The sequence below is a fragment of the Narcine bancroftii genome, chromosome 1, assembly GCF_036971445.1.
Source record: "Narcine bancroftii isolate sNarBan1 chromosome 1, sNarBan1.hap1, whole genome shotgun sequence".
Classification (NCBI taxonomy): Eukaryota; Metazoa; Chordata; class Chondrichthyes; order Torpediniformes; family Narcinidae; genus Narcine; species Narcine bancroftii.
Genome location: NC_091469.1, coordinates 141,620,187 through 141,643,013, shown reverse-complemented (window position 1 = coordinate 141,643,013; position 22,827 = coordinate 141,620,187). Strand labels below are relative to the sequence as shown.

The window sequence follows — 22,827 nt, the reverse complement described above, 5'->3', positions numbered from 1 at the left end:
AGAGGATTGCATAATAATTAACTTCTGCCTGCTGGTTAGCAAATTAGCATCACTGAGTGGCGGGAAGGAGCACAGGCTAACATGTCACAGGTGGATACAGGTAGGACAGAAGGAAAACAAAAGTTAGAGGGAGAAAGAGTAGCTCTCTGATAGGATGCTGTAATTGCAGTCAAAACACAGAAATGCTGAAGAACTCAGTCAGTCTCGCAGAGTTCATAGGAGGTAAAGATTACCAACATGGATGTTCTGAGGCAGGCTGAGTTCATCCAGCGTTTCAGTGATTTCTGACAGGAGAGGGAAGGGATGGGGAGGTGGAGGTACCCTCTTCCCCAATAATGTCTCAGCCTTTTCTCTGATACTCTCCCACCTGAATCCACCTCTTACCCGTTAGCTTGTACTCCTCCCCTGACACTTCCTCTCTCTTCTTCTCCCTCACTTCCCCACCCTTTTAATTCAGCACCTTGACAAAGGGTTGAAACATCAGCTAGCCTTTATACATGCTGTATGACCTACCGAGCTTCCCCAGCACATTTGTGTTTTGCACTCGACCCCGGCATCTGCAGACTTTCGTGTTTCACTGTGACTTTCAATGACTGCTTGTGCTTTTCAAAGATTATTTTTGAAACGTGCCGGAGTGTAGGTTAATTGGGTGTAATTGGGCAGCAAGGGCTTGTGGGTCGAAATGGCCTGTTACCGTGCTGTATGTCTAAGTTTAAAAAAAAAAATTAAACTTTATACATAGAACTCGGTGATATTCATGAATTTTGGAATTCCTCCTTAATGCTTAAGCCAACAGTTAGCCTGAATATCAATTGGGTGTTTTGGAAGAAGCACATGAAATATATTTCGATGTGCTAATATGGATCAACAACTCAGCACTTTGTGGCTGCTTAGTGTGTCCACTGGCAGCACATCGGACCTTAATCCACAGTTATGACAAAATTAGAAACTTTATTACAATAGCCTCTGGAACTGTGGACAAGCGGGCTATGTTACAGTATCTATATTTGCCCTATTTCTATTTTCAGTTGTCCTTTGGCAATTTTTTCCAGAAAATGCAATATTACTGGGTGTCAGGTTTTAAATGCAACTGACCTTATCCAATAAAATTGTTTCCCACTATCCCCATCAGATTGGCAGCAGCTGAAGGAAACACAATCCGATCACACCAACGATTAGCTTGTTGGCAAACAGATAATAAAGTCATACAACTTCACAAAATGAGTCGAATATCTATACTAGGTAAACAGCATCACTTACAGAAGCTTGTGTGTAATGGGTACATCCTCATATTTAAGGCACGGGACATCTTTGCTCATTGAAAATAAGCTATGGAAAATAGAGAAGAGGTTGGCATCACTCACCAATTCCTTAAATTGCACCCAATGTTACAAACACAGCTTATTCCCCTCTGCTATCAGATATTTATAAATCTTGTACAGTATTTACAGATATGGGCGAATATATAGATGGGCAGCACGGTTAGTGTAGTGGTTAGTGCAAAGCTATTGCAGCACCAGGAACTGGGACCGGGGTTCAAATTCCACGCTGTCTATAAGTAATTTGTATGTTCTCCCCATGTCTGCATGGGTTTTCCCCGTGGCTCCAGTTTCCCCCAACCTTCAAAAGGTACCAGGAGTTGAAGGTTGATTGAGTCTAATTGGGACAAAAGGGATTGTTACAGGCTCGATGACTACATTAAAAAAAAGCATTGTAATATATAGTCATCTGCACAATACCACTGCCGCAAAACAAATTTCACAGTAAAAAACATAATTACAAATTGTTATTTTTTTTTATACTTACCGGTATATGGGTATACAATGACTTGCCCTTGTCAAACCCTCGCCTCCTCCACTTTATAGTAACCACCTTTCCTCTCTACTTTCAGGCCTGATGCAGGACCTTGATCTGAAACTTCAAAATTTCCTTCCCTCCCTGAGATGCTGCTGAGTGCCTCCAGCGATTTTTACTTTGCTCCAGGGTAATTTCTCCTTTTAATAATAACAGCACCAGGGAAAATATTCATTTTGCTTTTGAGGTATGTTGTCCAACCAACCCTTGGAACCATCGAATACTTCAGCACAGAAACAGGGCCTTTCAGCCCTCTTACTCTGCGTCGAACTATTATTATTTGACGGAAACTGTGATAGCGGGACTTGGAATAATAAGAGGAGGGCTTAAAAAGTACCAGGAGAGGTGGGCACCTTGTTTGAATGGACTAATTGGCAAATTAGCTGAAGCCAATAAAGGGAAGTGAACCTCAAGCAGAATGGCCATTGTCAGAGAGACTCCTTGTGTAAACAAGGAGTCGAGGCTTTGACTCAAGAGGTTTTGATGAGAAGAGGATGAGGCCAAAGATGCAGGTAAGAAGGGCAATGTTTCCCTTTTCGTTATTGCTGATTTGGTCGTAATAGCCTGTTGTACAGTGAGGGAGTGATGGTAGAAATGGCAGTGAAATGCTCCTCCTACAAGATGAGGGAATTCATGGAATCTGATGGTTTCCCTGATCACTACCTCACTGCAACACCTTCAACATCTCACTGCTGCAGTCCACCATCATCCTGGTACCCGGAGGAGTCACGCGATGGAGTAGTAGCCGGACGGTGAACTCCAGCCCTCTCCAGAAAAGTCGGGAAAAACAAGAGAAAACACAAAGGCACAGAAATAAAAGTTACAGAAAAGTGAGTATAAAGGTGGAAAGAAGATGGCGACAAAAAAAGAAAAGTCGAAAGCAACGGTAAGAAGAGAGGAAGAGAAGACAACGGAGGAAAAAGGTGAAGGCCTTACCTGTCCGAAGAGGCCCGCTGCGGAGAGAGAAACCCGCTCCCTCAGGTCGGTAAATAATGGACTACAAAAATGGCTCGCAGAGCCGAGCAAAAGTGCGCAACCGCGCATGCGCGACTCCTCGCGCATGCGCGATGCGAATGAAAAAAAACACACCGACGGGAGGGGGGACCAGCTGGGGAGTCGATCTCCACAGCCGGCAACGACAGCTGCAGAACACCTGCAGCAAGAAGAGACCACAGAAGACAATAGAAACAAGATAGAAGAGGAGGAAAGGGCAACAAAGAAACAACAGATGGTCAACCCAGAGGAAGAAGAAGAGGAAGAGTATGGTGAAATAGAAGAAGAAAAGATAGGCAAGGTAAAGGATATACTTGCTCTTATTAAAGGATACATGGAGTCATTTAAAGAATGGCAAACACAGGAATTTAAGGATTTAAGAAAAAGAATAAACAACACAGAGGAGAAAATAATTAAAATGGAGATGACCTTAACAGAAATGGGAAAAAAAATGGACAAGATGGAAGAGCGGGCAGTAGCAGCAGAAATGGAGGTAGAAGACTTAAAAAAGAAATTGGAGAAATCTAATAAAAAAACTAAAGAGACACAAGAACTACTAGCTCAAAAAATAGATACAATGGAAAACCATAACAGAAGAAATAACATAAAGATAGTGGGCCTTAAGGAAGATGAAGAAGGCAAGAATATGAGGGAGTTTATAAAAGAGTGGATCCCTAAGACCCTAGGATGTCCAGAACTACAGCATGAAATGGAAATAGAAAGGGCACATAGAGTATTGGCCTCTAAACCACAACCACAACAAAAACCAAGATCTATTGTAGTAAAATTCCTAAGATATACTACAAGAGAAAAGGTACTGGAGAAGACAATGGAAAAAGTAAGAGAGGGCAACAAACCACTGGAGTATAAAGGGCAAAAAATCTTCATTTATCCAGATATAAGTTTTGAACTCCTAAAGAAGAGAAAAGAGTTCAATACAGCAAAGGCGATTTTATGGAAGAAAGGGTATAAATTTATACTAAAGCATCCAGCGGTATTGAAAATATTTATTCCAGGACAACAAAACAGACTATTCTCGGATCCAGAAGAAGCACGAAAATTTGCAGAACAATTACAAAAATAGACTGAGGGAGGAAGACGGGTAATGAGAGTTAAAATGATCACGACTGATATGTATGTGGGTAAAGACAAAAATAGACTGAGGGATGAAGACGGGTAATGAGAGTAAAAATGATCACGATTGATATGTATGCAGGTAAAGAGGTATAAGAGTGAATAGAGACAATGAGCATACATGAATGTATCTGTACTTAGAGGAAAATATAGATAGTATAGACAAGAATTAATAAGGGAAGGTAATGGAATAGAGAGAATAAGGAGGGAATTAAAAGAGGGACCTTTGTGACATATGAAAAGTGAAATCTTTTCTGGGGGAGGCGGGGTGGGGGGAAATAGCGGTCACTGCAAAATCAGTTGACGCTTGCGAGTGGATTCGCAAATCCAAATGGAGAGGGGAGACGTGGTTGTCCGACAAGGGATAAAGGACAACTCAGGAGGTGAAGGGGAGATTGGGGATAAATAAGATAGAAATAGGAGAATAAGGAAAATGTTAGATGTTGTAGGAATGTTGTCTTATAAAGAGTTGAAAATAAGAAAACAGAAATGGAAAAGGAGGAAAGGTAATGATGGAAAAACGGAAAGAGAAGATAAACAAAATATAAAAGGGCTACGCTGAACTATATGTCTTTAAATATTAATGGAACACATAACCAAATTAAAAGGAAGAAACTACCAAATTTAAATGAATAAATGTATTCCATTAGAAAAAATAACATATTGGTTAAGAAATAATATTGAAATATTCGAACAAGTATAGGAGCCTTACATTAAATACAATAGCGAAAACCTACCGGGGACAAACATTACCTAAGTTGATGGAAGGAGAAGGAAAGAAAAGAATGGACTCAGTAGAATTTCTGGTGTAATTTTGTTGAATGACAACATTGTCTGACTGGCTTAATGCAACCTAGATTGTATACCTAAAATGGATGAGAGGGGGGGGTGGGGGGATGGTTTGGGAGGAAAGGGGGGGGGGGGGGAGAAAAAGTCACTGTATATGTGTGAAAAGAAATAGTGTATATCATGGCTAATGTGATTTATGGTGTGAAAAATAAAAAAAATTTAAAAAAAAAAAAAAAAAAATCCTGGTACCCAAGAAGGTGACAATAACATGCCTCAATGACTACAGTGCCCTGTGGCACTGGCCTCCACCATTATGAAAAGCTTTGAGTGTTTGGTGATGGAACACATCATGGCACACCTCCCAGAGATCCTGGACCCATTTCTATTAGCTTATAGAAGAAACCATTCCACAGACAATGCTATAGCATTATCAATTCACTCTGCCCTGGCATATCTGGAAAATGACACCTTTCTATGCCAGCTTGGCACTTAATACATTCATTCCCCAGAGGCTGGTGGAGAAGCTGGCCTCACTGAGACTCAATATTCTTTTCTGTAAATGGATCCTGGACTTCCTAACGGAAAGATCACAGTCTGTCCAGGTCATAGGAGAGCGTCGAGCACTGTCACACCTCAGGGCTGTGGGCTCAGCCCGCTCCTGTTCACACTACTGACCCATGAATGCATTGCCAGATCCAGCTCCAAAGGTGTCATTAAGTTTGCAGATGACACAACAGTTGTTGACCTCATTAGCAACAATAGTGAGTAACACTACTGAGAAGAGGTGGAAAATTTCATGAAATGGTACAAACGTAACAACCTAAGTTTCAATGTGGACAAGACAAAGGAGATGATTGTGGACTTCAGGAGGATCAGGAATGACCACCCTCTACTGCACATCAACAACTCTGCTGGTGAGATAGTGGAGAGCACCAAGTTCCTTGGTGACCTATTGTGGACACTCAATGTCTACTTACTTGTAGAGAAGGCACAACAGTGAGTGCACTTCCTGAGAAGAATGGAGCAGGCAAGGCCACCAGCCATCATTGAGAGTGTCCTGGCTGGATGCATTACAGTGTGGTATGGTTGCTGCGAAGAAATGGTCAATCCACAGGACCATAAGAATGGAAGAGAGGATCACGGGAGTCTCCCTCCTTCATCTATTGACATGATCCAATGGTATTGTTGTCTGAAGAAGGCGCGCAAAATTATTGAGGACCCTTTCCTCCCTGCACAGAACATCTTTCAGCTGCTCCTGTTGGGAAAGAGATACAGGGATATCAGAGCTGGCACCACCAGACTGAGGAACAGCTTCTTCCCACGGGCAGTGAGAATACTGAACAGCCAAAAGAACAGCTCACACTGACCATCCGAGACTCTCATAGGTACAAAACTATATTTATTTATGTATTTGTACAGATAAAATACTTATCCTGCATATGCATTGTTTGTCTGTATGAGTGTTATGTCTGGTTGTGTGTCTGCATGTTTTGCACCGAGGACAAGAGAACCCTGTTTCATCAAGTTGTACAGGTTTTACCTCCCTTAACCGGCACTCTGTGGTTTGGCATCTCTCATGGTCTGGCATGTTTGAACCTGCTGCCTTTAGTACAAACTCCTTTACAAACAGCACAGGACTGGATCCCCAGTCCCGATCGCTGGCGCTGTAAAGTTATTGCATTCATCGTGCTGCCCTACAGAATTATTTCCTGTTTTAAGTTTATTCTACCTTTGATATGTTTATGTAGGGGGTTCCCTTTGGGGTCAATTTCTGTTTTCTGGCATTTTCTGTGTGTGGTGAGCTATTGAACAGAAGCAAACATACAAAGCGTAAAGTCTGTTCTCCAGGCTTTATTCTACATAAACCTTCACAGAGCTAGTTGTGAGAATGCTGTGGCAAGCTCTGAGACTGGCTTTGAAGGGCCAGATCCCGCTTATATCACAGAGGATGATTGACAGCCAACCAGTTGGGGTTTTGTCCATTCAGTTCGGCTGATTGACAGCCAGCCAGGTGCTGACCTGTCCTCCTGTGTTCTTCTGCAGGTACAGAGGTTGCCCCCTGCAGTAGGCTGGTGGTGTACCATCACATTGTGGTCTGCCAATGTCCAGGTCTCAACATCGCTGGATTAAAGAGGTACAATGATACACGATAATAAAATTGACTCGACTTGACGACACCTCAAACTCTTGCAAGACTGTATTAAGGAATGGAGTTCCAATGGAGTTGGATGAACTGAGTATCCTCCGGAGGCTGGGTAAGACCTTTGAGCAGGAGGTTGCAGGATTCAGTTAGCAGATGTGTGAACATCGAGAGAGGTGAGGGGAGAAAGAAGTCAGTGCAGGGTCACCCTCACCAACAAGTATACCCCTTTGGATACTGCTGAGGTGGATGACCTATCTAGGCAAGGCAGTAGCCAGACCAATAGCACTGTGGTCAGCTCTGAACCTCAGAGGAGTCATTTGGGATTCAATAGTTAGGAGAACAGACAGAAGAGACTTCAGAAGAGTGTGTTTCCCCCATGGGTGCTCAAGTCTAGGATATCTCTGAGCAGATGAAGAATATTCCTACAGCAGAGGTTGAACAGCCAGAGGTTGTGGTATATATTGGTACCAATGACATAGGGAGGAATGGTGTAGAGGTCCTCCAAAGTAAGTTTAGGAAGTTAGGAAAGAGACTGAACAGTAGAACCTCCAAGGTGGTCATCTCTCTTTTACTCCACGGTGCCACAAGCTAGTGAAGGTCAGAACAGGAAGGTAGCACAGAAATATGACTGAAGAAATGGTTCAGGGGGCAGGGTTTCAAGTTCTTGGATCATTGGAACCTTTTCTAGGGAAGGGGTGACCTGTACAAGTGGGACGGGTTGCACCTGAACTGGAGGGGAACCATTATCCTGGCAGGGAGGTTTATGTGCCATTGTGGAGGGGGAGTTAAAACTGGACTCTTAGGGGGTTGGGAACCAAAGTGAAGAGGCAGTTGGTGCACAAGTCGTGACAGCTGGTAGGGAGTTTGTGTGGAAAGACAGGCAGATAGGGCAAAATTTAAGCCATTGAGATTGGTTGTAATGTTACAGGGACATAGAGACAAAAAAATTAACAAATATAGGGCTAAAGATTTTATATTTAAATGCATGCAGAATAAAACATGAAGTGAATGATCTTGTAGTACAGCTACATATTTGCAGGGATGATGTTGTGCAATCATGTCTTTGTAGGATGGATGTCATTGGGAGCTGAATGTCCAAGGATACACTGTATCAAAAGGATTGTCAGGAAAGCAGGTGTGGCTTTGTTGATAAGCTTTAGCATTAAATCATTAAAAAGAGGTGACATCGGGTCAGATGATATAGAAATATTGTGGGTTTAGGTAAGAAATGGCCAGGGTAAAAGGACACTGTTGGCAGTTAGATACAGACTTCCAAGCAGCCAGGGTGTAGACAAAAAAAATTGCACAGCAAATAGAAAAGGCGAGTCAGAAGGGCAATGTTATGATCGTATGGAGGATTTTAACATGCAAATAGATTGTGAAAGTCCAGGTTGGGACTGGATCTCAAGAGAGAATTTCTGGAGAGCCTACGAGATGGCTTTTTAGAGCAGCTTGTTGATCCACCCATGAGGGATTCAAGTGTTGTGTAATGCACCAGAGGTGATCAGAAAGTTTAGATTAAAGGAACCATTAGGGGGCAGTGATCGCAATATGATTGTGTTTAATTTGAGATTTAGCAAGGAGATACTAAAGTCAGATGTGTCGATATTTCAGTGGAGTAAAGGGAATTACAGTTGCATGAATGAGGAACTGGCCAAAGTAGATGGGAAGGGGGGACAAATAGAGAGGGTGCAGAAATGCATTGGATGGAGTTTCTTCGAGAAATGGGGAAGATGGAAGATAAATAAATAAATACCAAAAAAAAGGGGAAATATTCAAATGTAAACATGTCACAACAGTGGCTGACGAGAGAAGTCAAAGCCAACGTATAAACAAAAGAGAAGGCACTCAAAGAAGCAAAAATTCAGGTTAAGATAGAGGATTGGAAAATTGTTAAAGAATAGCAGAAGGCAACAAAAAACACAAAGATGGAATAGGCAAAGAAAATAATACCAAAGAGGGCATAAAATGCTTCTTCAAGTTTCTAAAGAGTAAAAGAAAGGAGAGATTAGATATGGGATCAATAGGAAATGATGACGGAGAAATTATAATGGGAGACAAGGAGATGGCATAGGAGTTAAATGAGTGTTTTACATCAGTCTTCACTGTGGAAGACATTAGAGTGTAGTTACTATTTCAATGGAAAAGATACAGAAAGCTGAATGGACTAAGAGTAAATCAGTACCCTGGACCACATCGATTGGGTTCTGAAAGAAATAGTGGTAGGGATTGTGGATGCATTGGTTACGATCTTTCAGGAATTGATAGATTCTGGCAAGGTTCCGGAGGAATGGAAAATTGAAAAGGTCTCCCACTATTTAAAAAGGGAGGGAGGCAGCAGAAAGGAAATGATAGATCGATTAGCCTGCTCAATGGTAGGAAAGATGTTGGAGTTGATTGTTACGGAGTACTTGGAGGCACATGATAACATAACCAAAGCTGGCATGGTTTCTTTAAAGGAACACTTTGCTTGACAAACTGATTAGAATTCTTTGAAGAAGTGATAAGCAGGCGATATAAAAGGAGGTGCATTGAACGTTGTGTATTTGGATTTTCAGAAGGATTTTAGAAAAGGTGCTGCACATGAGAGGCTGCTTTAACCAAGAGCCCATGTTATAACAGGAAACTTTAAAAAAAAACATTTTATTTGAAAATATTTTTTTTTGACATTTTTAACCCTTCTCCAGATATTAAACAAACCATAAAAGGCAAAAGGAAAAAAAAACTAAAATCTAAAAATTAAAGCACGTTGTCTGTAACAAAAACCTTAATTTAGTCCCTTCTTTATTTATCTGTCAGGACAGTTTGTATCTTAACTTATTTCTTAAGTTGAGGTGGGGTTATAGATCATATCTGTGCATGTCTCAGGTACGACTGCCACACTTCAATGAAAATGTAATACTTCTTTCTCAAGTTATAAGTAATCTTCTCCAGGGGAATGCATTTCCATATTCCATCGTGTATGACTCAGTTGAGAGTTGAACTTCTACGCGACCGCTATACACTTCCTGGCTACCGACAAATTGAATTTGGTGTTTCGATAATCTAAACTGTACTTCACTAATATCTCCCAGAAGGAACAAATCTGGGTCTTGTGGAAACTTGACTTTTGTAATTTTTTTAAAAGATGTCTACCCAGAAGGATCTCACCTTTGTACATAGCCAGGTGAAATGGATAATGGTTCCAACCTCTACACTGCTTCTGAAACATATATCTGAAATTTCTGACTTTGATTTATGTAATTTTTATGGTGTGAAGTACAATTGATGCAGGGGATTGTACTGCACTAGCGTGTATCTAGCATTGATAATCCCTGTCATGCTGTTTAGACTCTAGTCTTCCCACCAATTTTCATTCATTGTTGTACCCAAGTCTGATTCCCATCTCTCCCTCGACCAGGGCAATCCTGGTTTCAGATCATCACTTTGGAGTATGAAATTCATTCTAGAAATAAATTTCTCCCCTGTTGAATTAGTATCTCCATGGTGCTATGCTCTGGCAGAGTCATTGTTTGAACAGGAAACATATTAACGTGGGTAGAGATTAGCTGATTGACAAGAAGCAGAGAGTAGTAATGCAGGGATCATATTCTGCTTGGCTGCCAATTGCTCGTGGTGTTCCACAGGGGTTGGTGTCAGCCACTTTTTAAAATTATGTATATCAATGATTTAGATGAAAGAATGAATGGCTTTGTGGCATATTTCTAGATGATACGAAGGTAGGTGGAGGAGCAAATAGTGTTGAGGAATCGGAGATTGCAGAAGGACTTGGGCAGGTTAGGAGAATGTGCAGAAAAGTTACAGATAAAATACAATGTCAGAAAGTGTACAGTCATGCACTTTGGTAGAAAATATAAATGGGAAACTATTTTCTAACTGGAGAGAAAATAGAAATTTCCCAGTTGCAAAATGACCTGGGAGCCCTCATGCAGGACAGCCTGAAGATAAACATGCAGGTTGAGTCGCTAGTGAAGAAGGCAAATGCAATGCTGGCATTCATTTCAACAGGAATAGAATACAAGAGCAGGGATGTGTTGATGAGGCTCTTAAGGCACTGGTGAGAACTCACTTCAGATATTATGAGCAGTTTTGGAAGAAGGATGTCCTAACATCAGAAATGGTTCAGAAGAGGCTCACAAGGATGATACCAAGAATGAAAGGGTTGTCATCTGAGAAAAGTTTGACAGATCTTGGGGTGCACTCATTGGAATTTAGGAGAATGACAGGGGATCTCGTTGAAATATTTTGAATGTTGAAAAATATGGACAAAGTGGATGTAGAAAGGTTATTTCTTGTGGTGGGAGAGTCGAGGGCAATGGTTTTCAAATGTTTTCTTTCCACTCACATACCATCTATGCCTGTGATTAGTGGTATTAGTGGTATGTGAATGGGGAGATAAGTTTGAGTACCACTGCTCTATACCCAATTGTTACTGAAATATTTTGCTTGAGAAAAATTGTTATTAGCCCATTTCCTTTGGAGTTATGAAACCATGCACATAACGAGTCAATTAGATACGATTAAAACAGTGGTTTCAACCTTTTTTCATTCCACTCATATACCACCTTAAGCCCTTAAGCAACCCCTTACTAATCAACTGCGTGGAAAGATAAAAGGTTGAAAGCCACCAGTCTAGGACAAAAAGGCACAACTTTAAGATGAAGGGTGTCCACTTAAAACAGAGATACAGAGGAATATGTTGAATTTGTTGCTACAGGCAGTTGTGGAAGCGAAGCCATTGAACTTATTTAAGGGACAGATTGTTAGGTTCTTGTTTAGCCAGGACATCAAGGGTTATGGAGAGAAGGCCGGACAGTAGGCCTGTGAGAAAATGGACCTGCTCATGATTGAATGGTGGGGCAGAAACCATCAATTAAATAGTCTACTTCTGCTCCTTCTGCCATTCATTCTTTTATCTTAGTATTCTGCCTCGTTCCACTGACCTGTACCCAGACCACATCCCTCCATACCCTTCCCATCCACGTACTGGTCCAACTTTTTTTTCAATGTCAAAATTGAACCTGCATTTACCAATTCAGCAGGCAGCCCATTCTACACTTCCCTCCACTCTGCGTGAAGATGTTCCCCCAAAATTCCCTTTAAACTTTTCCTCTTTCACCCTTAACCTATGTCATCGAGTTTTTAATCTCATCAAACCTCAGTGGAAAAAGCCTGTTCACATTCACTCTGTCTATACCATCATAATTTTGTGTACACAAGCTTGGTCAAAGAATTAGATTTTAAGGAGTGAAAGAGTGGAAGAGAGCAACATAGGGAGGGAAGTGCTAAAGCAGCTCAACACATATCTGGGCTGTTGAAAAATGTCTAGAAAACAGGAGATTTGTGGCCCCCAGGGTTTGTAAGGCTGGAGATAGAAAATAGAATATAACTGCACAATACAGCCCCTTCAGGCCACAATGTTGTGCCGACCTATGGAAATCAACTCCGCAACAATCTAATTTTTCCTTCCTCACACCCATAACCTTTTTTCTTACATCATAAAGGCACATAAAAAACATGGATGAGGATCTTAAAATGAAGACACTGCTGCCTGTTCACTTTTGAAGTCAAGGACCTCATTATAAATAAAAACTTGAGTGTGTTGGGTCCCTTTCCATTCACAGAGCCTTCCCTCCTCCCCTGCTTGCTGGTGTGCCCTCCCTTCCCTTATCCACCCATTACCTCCTGCCTTTGGGACTGTGCCCCTCCCCCTACCATTTTGTTCAGACACCCGACTACATTTTTCCATACCTCGATGAAGGGCTCAAACCCAAAATGTTCGTTACTTATCTTTATCTTTCCTACATAAAGTACATTTGATCTGCTGAGTTTCTCCAACATTGTGTTTTTATTTTGTACTCCAGTCAGGACACAGCTTCCTTCGAATAGTGGCCAAGTGCTTTCATTCAGCTGTTAGTCACGGAGCCAGATATGTGCACAAGGCAAACACCACTATTTATTTTTGCAACATTGTCATAAACATTTTAATACGCCATCAGCATTAAACAACATAAATGTAGAAATTTTCTCAGGCTGTGTAAGACTCTTTAAAGCATATATTTTTGGAAAGAAAATGATCATTTACAGTTTAAACCATGGCACCATTTTGATTCGGCAGAGCTATTTCTTAAAATTATGTGCAAGTGTACACTGGGTCATCGAAAGTTGTGGCGGAGATGAAGGCAGGTACAGGTCACTGAATAGGTATAAACACAAAAATAAAGATCAAAGAAGTGAGATAAAAATGAAGTGCAGGCCTATATACGGGTCCAGTATTCCCATCGGTATGATCATGAGTGTTGATGTGTCATGCACAGAGTATCGGATATTTGTGCCCTATAAGACGTGGATGTTTTGCTCTTCCATTTCAGTCACTTGCCACAGTTTTTAAGTCTGAGCCACAACGGTCCTATTCATTGAAATCATTGAAAATTCCAAGAAAGGTCCTTCAACCTTGTCTGTGCAGGTTTTAGGAGAAGAAAGAAGCACTAATCACATCTTATAACATAACAATTACAGCAGCACGGAAACAGGCCATTCGGCCCTTCTAGTCCGCACCGAACCAAACACCCCTCTCTAGTCCCACCTCCTTGCACAATGCCCATAACCCTCCATCTTCCTCTCATCCATCTACCTGCCCAACCTTTTCCTAAATAATACAATCGACTCCGCCGCCACTATTTCTCCCGGAAGCTCATTCCACAAGTGTGCAGAGGATGAAACGAGGGGAATATCTGCAATGAAGGGAAGACCCAGATACATTGAATGACATAATTCAAGTGCCCAGGAACACAGAAGGAAGCAAACATAGCCAGATCCACACAGGTTCTGACCACCCAGCCACTGGATACATTTCTGTGAGGTGCTACCTCAAGAAGGTAGCCAACATCATGAATAACCCCCCCCCACCCGATCATCTTGGACACAACCTCTTCTCACTGCTACCTTCGGGAAGAAGATAGAGGCCTGAAGTCCAGAACCTCTAGGTTCAGGAAGTTTTTATCCCAACAGATATCTTGAACTCTGGCACCAAAAAGTCTGTCTGTACTCTTTAAATGTCACTTTTTTCTTGCACTGAGGTAGCAGTGAATAGCTATTATCTATTGATAGTTTGTAATGATCTCTTTTTGTAATGTCTACTATTGTAGTTCATGTCTTTTGTTTTAAGCAGACTATCCATTTGGTTCAAGCAAGAATTTCAGTGCATATGTACAATAAACTCATTTCAATTTCCTCTTCCCTTTGAGAATGATACTTCAAAAGATTTGTAACCCTCAGGATAAAAGAGCTCACCTGGCAATAGTTTTTTATTTAAAAGGAGACCCTTAGTTTCAGATTCTGCCATGAGAGGTCTTGCTGCACAACCACCTGATAAAGAAATGACGGTAGAGAAATTAGTCAGAACTCCTTGAGTGATAAAAGAATAGAACATGCAACCTCAAAAAATAATCTTCAGATCAGTGACACCAGTGAGAATCAAAGCAATCGAGAAAATTCTGAGCAAAAGCAAATGAGGAAATAATGAGAGGGCAAGAAGAAACCGTAAAAAAAAAATTGGCCGGAAAAGTAAGAGAAACCGAAGATATTTTATAGACGTAGGAACAGTATAAATGGGGACAATCAGAGATGGAAGGAGATCTACTCATGAAAGCTAAGGTGGTAAATGAATGCTTTCTATGTCTTTCTGAAGGAAAGTGGTGCTGCTGGAGTCTTACCAAAGGAAAATGCAGTTGAGTTAAAACATGATAATCAAGATATACTAGTAAAGCTACACTTAAAGTACACAGATCACCTGGTCCAGATGCAATAATCCTTCATTGTTGAGGGAATAGGGGGAGAAATTTGCAGAGCCTGCTATAATCTACCAAACAGCTATAAATTCTCAGGGACTGGAATATTGCCAATTAGCAAGGATAGAGTAACCAATCACTTGGGCAAGTGCAAATTGATTAGATTGGGCTTGTTGAAAGCAAATTGTCTCAAAATAACTTGATGCAGTTTTATAATCAGCTAATAATAAAGGCTAAAGATTGCCATTCATGGACTTTGGAAAGGGATTTAACAAACTGTCATATAATTGTCATATCAAATATAAAATATATAAAGTGTGGCCTTGGTACACAATGCTGTAATCTCGCTAACCAAGAGCAAGAATATGTGTGTCCCAAAATAAATTACTTGTATGAAGAATACCACGTGCAAAGCTTCAGGAAAAGTCCCACATCAAAGGGCTAGGAAAAATCCAAAGCTTAAATAGACTACCGACAGGCAAAAGAGAATTGATGATACCGCAAATGAAACCCATGATATAGGATAGTGAAAAAACCTTTGTTATCTGGTATTCAAGCAACTAGCAGCCTCAAACAACTGGTAAAAAAAAAAAAAAAAATCAAGGATATTAAAAAGGTAAAAAATAAGCAAGTATAAAAATGGCACGCATCACGATTAGTTTGCCAGTCATGTAACACACAATCTCAAGCAACCGGGAAATTCGCTTAATCTACCAATCTCCGCTGGATACCATGGGGTTTATTATATTTAAAAAAGTTAGTGCATGTTTTAAAATTAAAAAAAAGGGGCCTTGGACTTAATTGGCATATGGAGAAGTAAAAGAAATATAGTAAGAAGAACCACCAATGTTTCATAGATGGACTAACATTTGGGTTGACTTGCCTGGATAGCGTGAACATTTTATTCTTTTTTCATCTTTTTAAAACTTAGAGATGCAGCACAGTAACACCCATGGTTACAGACAGACCCACCTCCCTCCATCCCCCACCCCACCTTCCCATACCCCCACCCTATAATTGCAGACTCTCCTCACTCCACTCCTTCCAGAGTTTCATAAGAGGTCCTTCCTCTTGGAATCAGTCACACAGGACAGAAATGGCAATTCAATATAAACTGCAGATACTGGAAATCTGGACTAAACTCAAAATGCCATAAGCACTTAGCTGGTCAGAAGGGTATTCAACCGAAAATGTTAGCACTGTTTCTCTTCCCACAGGTACTGTCTGCGGTCTGAGCAGATGCTGGGATCAAGTGCAGTATACAAGAGTGTTGGAGAAACTCAGCAGGCCATGCAGTATCCAAAGGAAGTGAGAGGCAGTCAATATTTCTGGCAATTCTTAATGAAGGGTTCAGGTCTGAAACATCATAGAACATAGAACATTACAGTACAGTACAGGCCCTTTGGCCTACCATGTTGTGCCTATACAGAAAGTCTTCAACTTACGATTGGGTTACGTTCTGGCGCTCCCATTGTAAGCCGAAATATGTAAAGGGCAGTGGGATCAGTGTGGGAACTGACACGGGACTGTGAGGAAGGTGCAGGGCAATGGGATCAGTGTGGGGCAGTGGTGTGGGGGCTGATACAGTGCTGTTGGGAGACACTGAACATCATAGCCTCACCAAGCCAAAATTTGAAATACAGTATGGATTCAAACCATCGTAATTTCAAAAAATCGTTAAGTTGGACGGTCGTAAGTAAGACCATCTGTATACACCTACTCTCAAAACAAAATCCTCCCTACCTCATAAATCTTCATTTTTCTTTCATCCATGTGTCTGTTTTCAAGTCTCTTAAATGCCCCAAAATGTTCCAGCCTCCACTGCACCCCGACAATGTATTCCACAGACCCATACTGTCTGTGTAAAAAAAAAAGACTATCTCTGATATCTCCCCTGAACTTTCCTCCCTTCACTTTGTACAGATGTCCTCTGGTGTTTGCTACTTTCACCTTAGGGAAAAAGATGCTGGCTGACTACCTTGTCTATGCCTCTCATAATCTTGTAGATTTGTCACCTCTCATCCTTCTTTGCTCCAAAAAAAGTCCTAGCTCTGCTAACCTTGGCACACAAGACATATTTTCTTATCCAGACCACATCCTGGTAAATCTCCTCTGCACCCTCTTCCACATCCTTCCTGTCATGAGGTGACCAGAAATGAACACATCATTCTAAATGTGGTCTCACCAGAGATTTATATTGCTTTAACATTACCTCATGAGAGAGAGAGAGCCAAAGGAGGTGGGGGGAGGGGAATTTCTCAGATATTTAAGATATTTGACATTTATAAAATTTTAGATTGTATGAATGTATTTATGGAAAATGAAAAATAAAATATTCCAAAAAAAATGAAAGAGGGGGCCAGGCTGAACTCAATTCCTGGCAAATGAAGCCCAGCATACCATAGGTCTTTCTTAACTATCCTATCAACCTGGCCTTCTTAACTATCCTATCAACCTGCACAGTGACCTTGAGATTTCTCTGGATTTGGACTGCCCTTTACTTTCTATGTCTACTGCATCCCTGGCTGAATTTCTCCAGCACTTTTATAAGTATTTCAAGTATTTTCTCCTTTTATTTATAACACAAAAACATAATTTGCAATTGAAGTTCTTGTCCAAATGCATCTTAAATGTCACGCAGATTCAAAATATTCACTGCATGAAAAAAAATACTCATTACGTCTATAACAACCTCTCATTCATCTAAAAATTTTGTTATTTGACTCTTCTGACCCAGAGAAAAGTTTCTAACTCCTTATCCAATCTTGACTCTCATAATTTTGTCTAGTTCAATCAGATTCCCCCACCCCCTCAGTTTCCTTTCACATACATTACAGGACAGCCCTACAGCCACAATTGTATTAGAAATAAGGTTAGTGAACTTGAGGGTCAAATCTGTACCCAAGCCTATGATTTGGTAGCCATCACGGAAACATGGCTACAAGGTGACCCTAAATGGGAATTAAACTTTCAAGGGTATCAGGTGGTGCAAAGAGATAGACAGGATGGTAAGAGAGGTGGAGTTGCATTCTTAATCAAAGATGAGCTCCAGGCAGTAGTGAGGGATGATATAAGATCTAAAGAGCATAATGCTGAGTCCATTTGGGTGGAGATAAAGAATAATAAAGGGAAAAAATTATTGGTGGGTATTATCTATCGCCCACCAAATAACAATAGTTTAGTGGCACAGGAAATAAATAGAGAGATAAGTGAGGCATGTAATAATGATACGGCAGAAGTCATGGGGGACTTTAACTTCCACATAGATGGGAAAATCAAGTTGGTCGTGGGAGTCTGGAAGAGGACTTCATAGAATGCATCTGCGATAGCTTTCTTGAGCTGCATGTTAAGGAACCCACAAGAGAAAATGCTCTCCTGGGTCTAGTGTTGTGCAATGAGATAGGTAGAGTAAATGATGTAATAGTCAGAGACCATCTGGGAAATAGCGATCATAGTATGATTAAATTTCTCATTCAGGTGGAAGGGGAAATAGTTAGATCTAAAACTAATATATTATGCTTAAACAGGGGTGACTACCATAGGATGAGGGAGGAATTGGGCAGAGTGGACTGGGAGCACAGGCTAATTGAAGAAACAGTTGAGGAACAGTGGAAGATTTTCAAAGAAATATTTTGTAATGCTAATCAAAAATATATTCTGGTCAGGAAAAAGGGCAGCAAGGGAGGGAAAAATCAACCGTGGTTAACAAAAGAAATAAAGGAGAGTATAAAATTGAAGGCGCAGGTGTACAAAGCTGCAAAGAGCAGTGGGAAACTGGAAGATTGGGATAACTTTAAGAGACAACAAGGGGTTACAAAGCGGGAATTAAGAAATGGGAAAAAGGATTATGAAAGTAATTTGGCACAAAATATAAAAACAGAAAGCAAAAAATGTTATAAATATATAAAACGGAAGAGGGTGGCCAGAGTTAACATAGGACCCTTGGAGGATGAGAAAGGAAAACTGGTAGTAAAAAATAAGGAAATGGCCGAGGCATTGAACAAATATTTTGTGTCAGTCTTCTGTGAGGGAGGCATAAACCTCAAGGAGTGGGATCTGTCTGTGGATCAGTGAGGGAGGCATATACCTCAAGGAGGGGGGGTCTGTCTGTGGTTTAGAGAGGGAGGCATATACATCAAGGAGGGGGCGTCTGTCTGTGATTCAGAGAGGGAGGCATATATCTTGGGGGGGGCATCCTGTGCTTTATACCTCAAGGAGGGGAGGGTCTGTGCTTCTGTGAGGGAGGCATATACCGCAAGGAGTGGGATCTGTCTGCGGTTCAGTGAGGGAGGCATATACCTTGGGGGGGTCTGTGCTTTATACCTCAAAGAGGGGTGGTTCTGTGGTTCAGAGAGGGAGGTATATACCGGGGGGGGGGTGGTTCTGTACTTCAGAGAGATATATACCTCCGGGGGGGTGGCTCTGTGCTTCAGAGGGAGGCATATGACTTGGGAGGGGGTCTGTGATTCAGAGAGGGAGGCATATGCCTCGGGGGGGGCATCTGTTGTTCAGAGAGGGAGGTATTTACCTCGGGAGGGGAGGGTCTGTGCTTTAGAGAGGGAGGCATATACATCAAGGAGGGGGTGTCTGTCTGTGATTCAGAGAGGGAGGCATATATCTTGGGGGGGGGCATCCTGTGCTTTATACCTCAAGGAGGGGAGGGTCTGTGCATCTGTGAGGGAGGCATATACCGCAAGGAGTGGGATCTGTCTGTGGTTCAGTGAGGGAGGCATATACCTTGGGGGGGTCTGTGCTTTATACTTCAAAGAGGAGTGGTTCTGTGGTTCAGAGAGGGAGGTATATACCTGGGGGGGGGGGGGGGGTGGTTCTGTACTTCAGAGAGATATATACCTCCGGGGGGGTGGCTCTGTGCTTCAGAGGGAGGCATATGACTTGGGAGGGGGTCTGTGATTCAGAGAGGGAGGCATATGCCTCGGGGAAATGGCAGAAGTTATAGTTGATGCATTGGTGGTCATAGACCAAAATTCCTTGGATTCCGGGCAGGTCCCGGCAGACTGGAAGACAGCAAATGTCACGCCACTTTTTAAGAAGGGATGTAGGCAGAAGACTGGAAATTATCGGCCAATTAGCTTGACGTCTGTAATTGGTAAAATGCTTGAAGCCGTCATTAAAGATGAAATAGTGAAACTTTTGGAATGTAAGGGTTCAATCAGGCAGATGCAGCATGGTTTTAGAAAGGGAAGTTTGACAAACTTGTTAGGATTCTTTGAGGATATAATGGGTGCGGTGGATAGAGGGGAACAGGTTGATGTTGTATATTTGGATTTCCAGAAAGCATTTGATAACGTGCCGCACAAGAGACTTATCAGTAAGTTACAGGAAAGTGGAGTCCAGGGAAGTGTATTGGCCTGGATTGAAAATTGGTTGTCTAACAGGAGGCAGAGAGTTGGGATAAATGGGAGTTTTTCAGGTTGGCAGAGAGTGGTAGGTGGGATGCCGCAGGGGTCGGTGTTAGGCCCACAACTGTTCATCATTTACATTGATGACTTGGAGGAGGGCACAAAATGCAGTGTAGCCAAGTTTGTAGATGACACCAAATTGAGTGGAAGAGCAGCGGGCAGCAATCTCCTTTGAAGAAGACCGCAGAGCCCACCTCACTGACAAAAGACAAAGGAGGAAAAACCCAACACCCAACCCCAACCAACCAATTTTCCCTTGCAACCGCTGCAACTGTGTCTGCCTGTCCCGCATCGGACTTGTCAGCCACAAACGAGCCTGCAGCTGACGTGGACATTACCCCTCCATAAATCTTCGTCCCCGAAGCCAAGCCAAAGAAGAATGAGGATGTGGAGAGTCTGCAGAGGGATATAGTTAAGCTGGATGAGTGGGCAAAGGTCTGGCAGATGGAGTACAATGTTAGCAAGTGTGAGGTTATCCACTTTGGCAAGAAAAATAAAAGAGCTGAATATTATTTAAAGGGTGAAAAACTACAGCATACTGTTGTGCAGAGGGACTTGGGCGTGCTTGTGCATGAATCGCAAAAAGTTAGGTTGCAGGTGCAGCAGGATATTAAGAAGGCAAATGGAATGTTGGCCTTCATCACTAGAGGAACTGAATTCAGGAGTAGGGAGGTCATGTTGCAACTGTATAAGGTACTGGTGAGACCGCACCTGGAGTACTGTGCCCAGTTCTGGTCTCCATATTTGAGGAAGGATATACTGGCTTTGGAGATGGTCCAGAGGAGGTTTACTTGGTTGATCCCTGGGATGAAGGGGTTGACTTATGATGAAAGATTAAATCATCTAGAATTGTAATCGCTCGAGTTCAGAAGAAGGAGAGGAGATCTTGTAGAAACATATAGGATTATGAAGAGTATGGATAGGATAGATGTAGGAAGGTTTTTTGAGCTGGCCATGGAAACTAAAAAGAGAGGACACAGTCTCTATATTCGGGGGAGTAGATTTAGGACAGCGATGGGGAAAAATAGTTTTTCCCAGAGAGTAGTGAATGTTTGGAATTCTCTAACCAGGGAAGTGGTTGAGGCTGCCTCATTGAACATATTTAAAATTTGGTTAGATAAATTTTTACATAATAGAGGAATTAGGGGATATGGGGAGAAGGCAGGTAGGTGGAGTTAGGTCATAAATTAGATCAGCCATGATTGTATTGAATGGCAGAGCAGGCTCAATGGGCCATTTTTGGCCTACTCTTGTTCCTATATCCTATGTTCCTATGTGTACCACTATAAACCTATCCAGTGATCAATTTAACCCTTCCATCGCTCACAGCCCAAAGCCCTTCATATTTCTTACATAGAAGAGTCTTGTAAATGTCCCTATTATATTCCAAAGGAAACCTTACATTACCACTTCCCATATCTAAAACTCTCCTCTCTCCCAGCTACACCAGTGTTCTCATGCTTGCCCACCTTCTCTAAGGCACACTCACCCCTGCCTCTCTGAGCCATACTCCATCCCTATCTCAGACATGCCCCCTCTATCTAAGGCATATGCCTCCCTCTCTGAACCACAGATCTCCCCCACCCAGGGATATGCCTCCCTCTCAGAAGCAGAGATCCTCCACCCCCTGAGGTATATGCCTCCCTCTCTGAAGTACAGAACCTCCACCCGAAGTATATGCCTCCCTCTCTAAAGCACAGACCCTCCCCTCCCAAGGTAAATACCTCCCTCTCTGAACAACAGACGCCCCCCCCCGAGGCATATGCCTCCCTCTCTGAATCACAGACCCCCTCCCAAGTCATATGCTTCCTCTGAAGCACAGAGCCACCCCCCCGGAGGTATATATCTCTCTGAAGTACAGAACCACCCCCCCCCCCTGGTATATACCTCCCTCTCTGAACCACAGAACCACCCCTCTTTGAGGTATAAAGCACAGACCCCCCCAAGGTATATGCCTCCCTCACTGAACCATAGACAGATCCCACTCCTTGCGGTATATGCCTCCCTCACAGAAGCACAGACCCTCCCCTCCTTGAGGTATAAAGCACAGGATGTCCCCCCCAAGATATATGCCTCCCTCTCTGAATCACAGACAGATGCCCCCTCCTTGATGTATATGCCTCCCTCTCTAAACCACAGACAGACCCCCCCTCCTTGAGGTATATGCCTCCCTCACTGAACCACAGACAGATCCCACTCCTTGAGGCTTATGCCTCCCTCACAGAAGCACAGACCCTCCCCTCCTTGAGGTATAAAGCACAGGATGCGCCCCCCCAAGATATATGCCTCCCTATCTGAATCACAGACAGACCCCCCCTCCTCGAGGTATATTCCTCCCTCTCTGAACCACAGACAGACCCCCCCTTGAGGTATATGCCTCCCTCTCTGAACCACAGACAGACCCCCCCCCTTGAGGTATATGCCTCCCTCTCTGAACCACAGACAGACCCCCCCCCCTTGAGGTATATGCCTCCCTCTCTGAACCACAGACAGACAGACCCCCCCCCTGAGGTATATGCCTCCCTCTCTGAACCAGAGAGACCCCCCCCCTCCTTGAGGTATATTCCTCCCTCTCAGAACCACAGACAGACCCCCCCCTCCTCGAGGTATATGCCTCCCTCACTGAACCACAGACAGACCCCCCCCTCCTCGAGGTATATGCCTCCCTCACTGAACCACAGACAGACCCCCCCCTCCTCGAGGT

General features: G+C 42.5%; 1 protein-coding gene across 3 annotated transcripts in view; it reads right to left on the bottom strand.

Moving 5' to 3' along the window:
* asb5b (ankyrin repeat and SOCS box containing 5b) overlaps positions 1-22,827 on the bottom strand; it is a 155,870-nt gene that overhangs the window by 132,642 nt on the left and 401 nt on the right. Inside the window, exons 2-5 of one of the 3 annotated variants that reach the window (XM_069940810.1) lie at positions 14,207-14,281; positions 5,748-6,025; positions 1,261-1,329; positions 1,096-1,143 (exon numbers count right to left, since the gene is read on the bottom strand). In XM_069940810.1, the coding sequence (XP_069796911.1) occupies positions 1,096-1,143; positions 1,261-1,329; positions 5,748-5,890 (260 nt within the window). In that variant the 5' untranslated portion in view covers positions 5,891-6,025; positions 14,207-14,281. Of the gene's footprint in view, positions 1-1,095; positions 1,144-1,260; positions 1,330-5,747; positions 6,026-14,206; positions 14,282-22,827 lie in introns of those variants that run through there. The other 2 variants (XM_069940860.1, XM_069940820.1) reach the window with 2 other exon arrangements.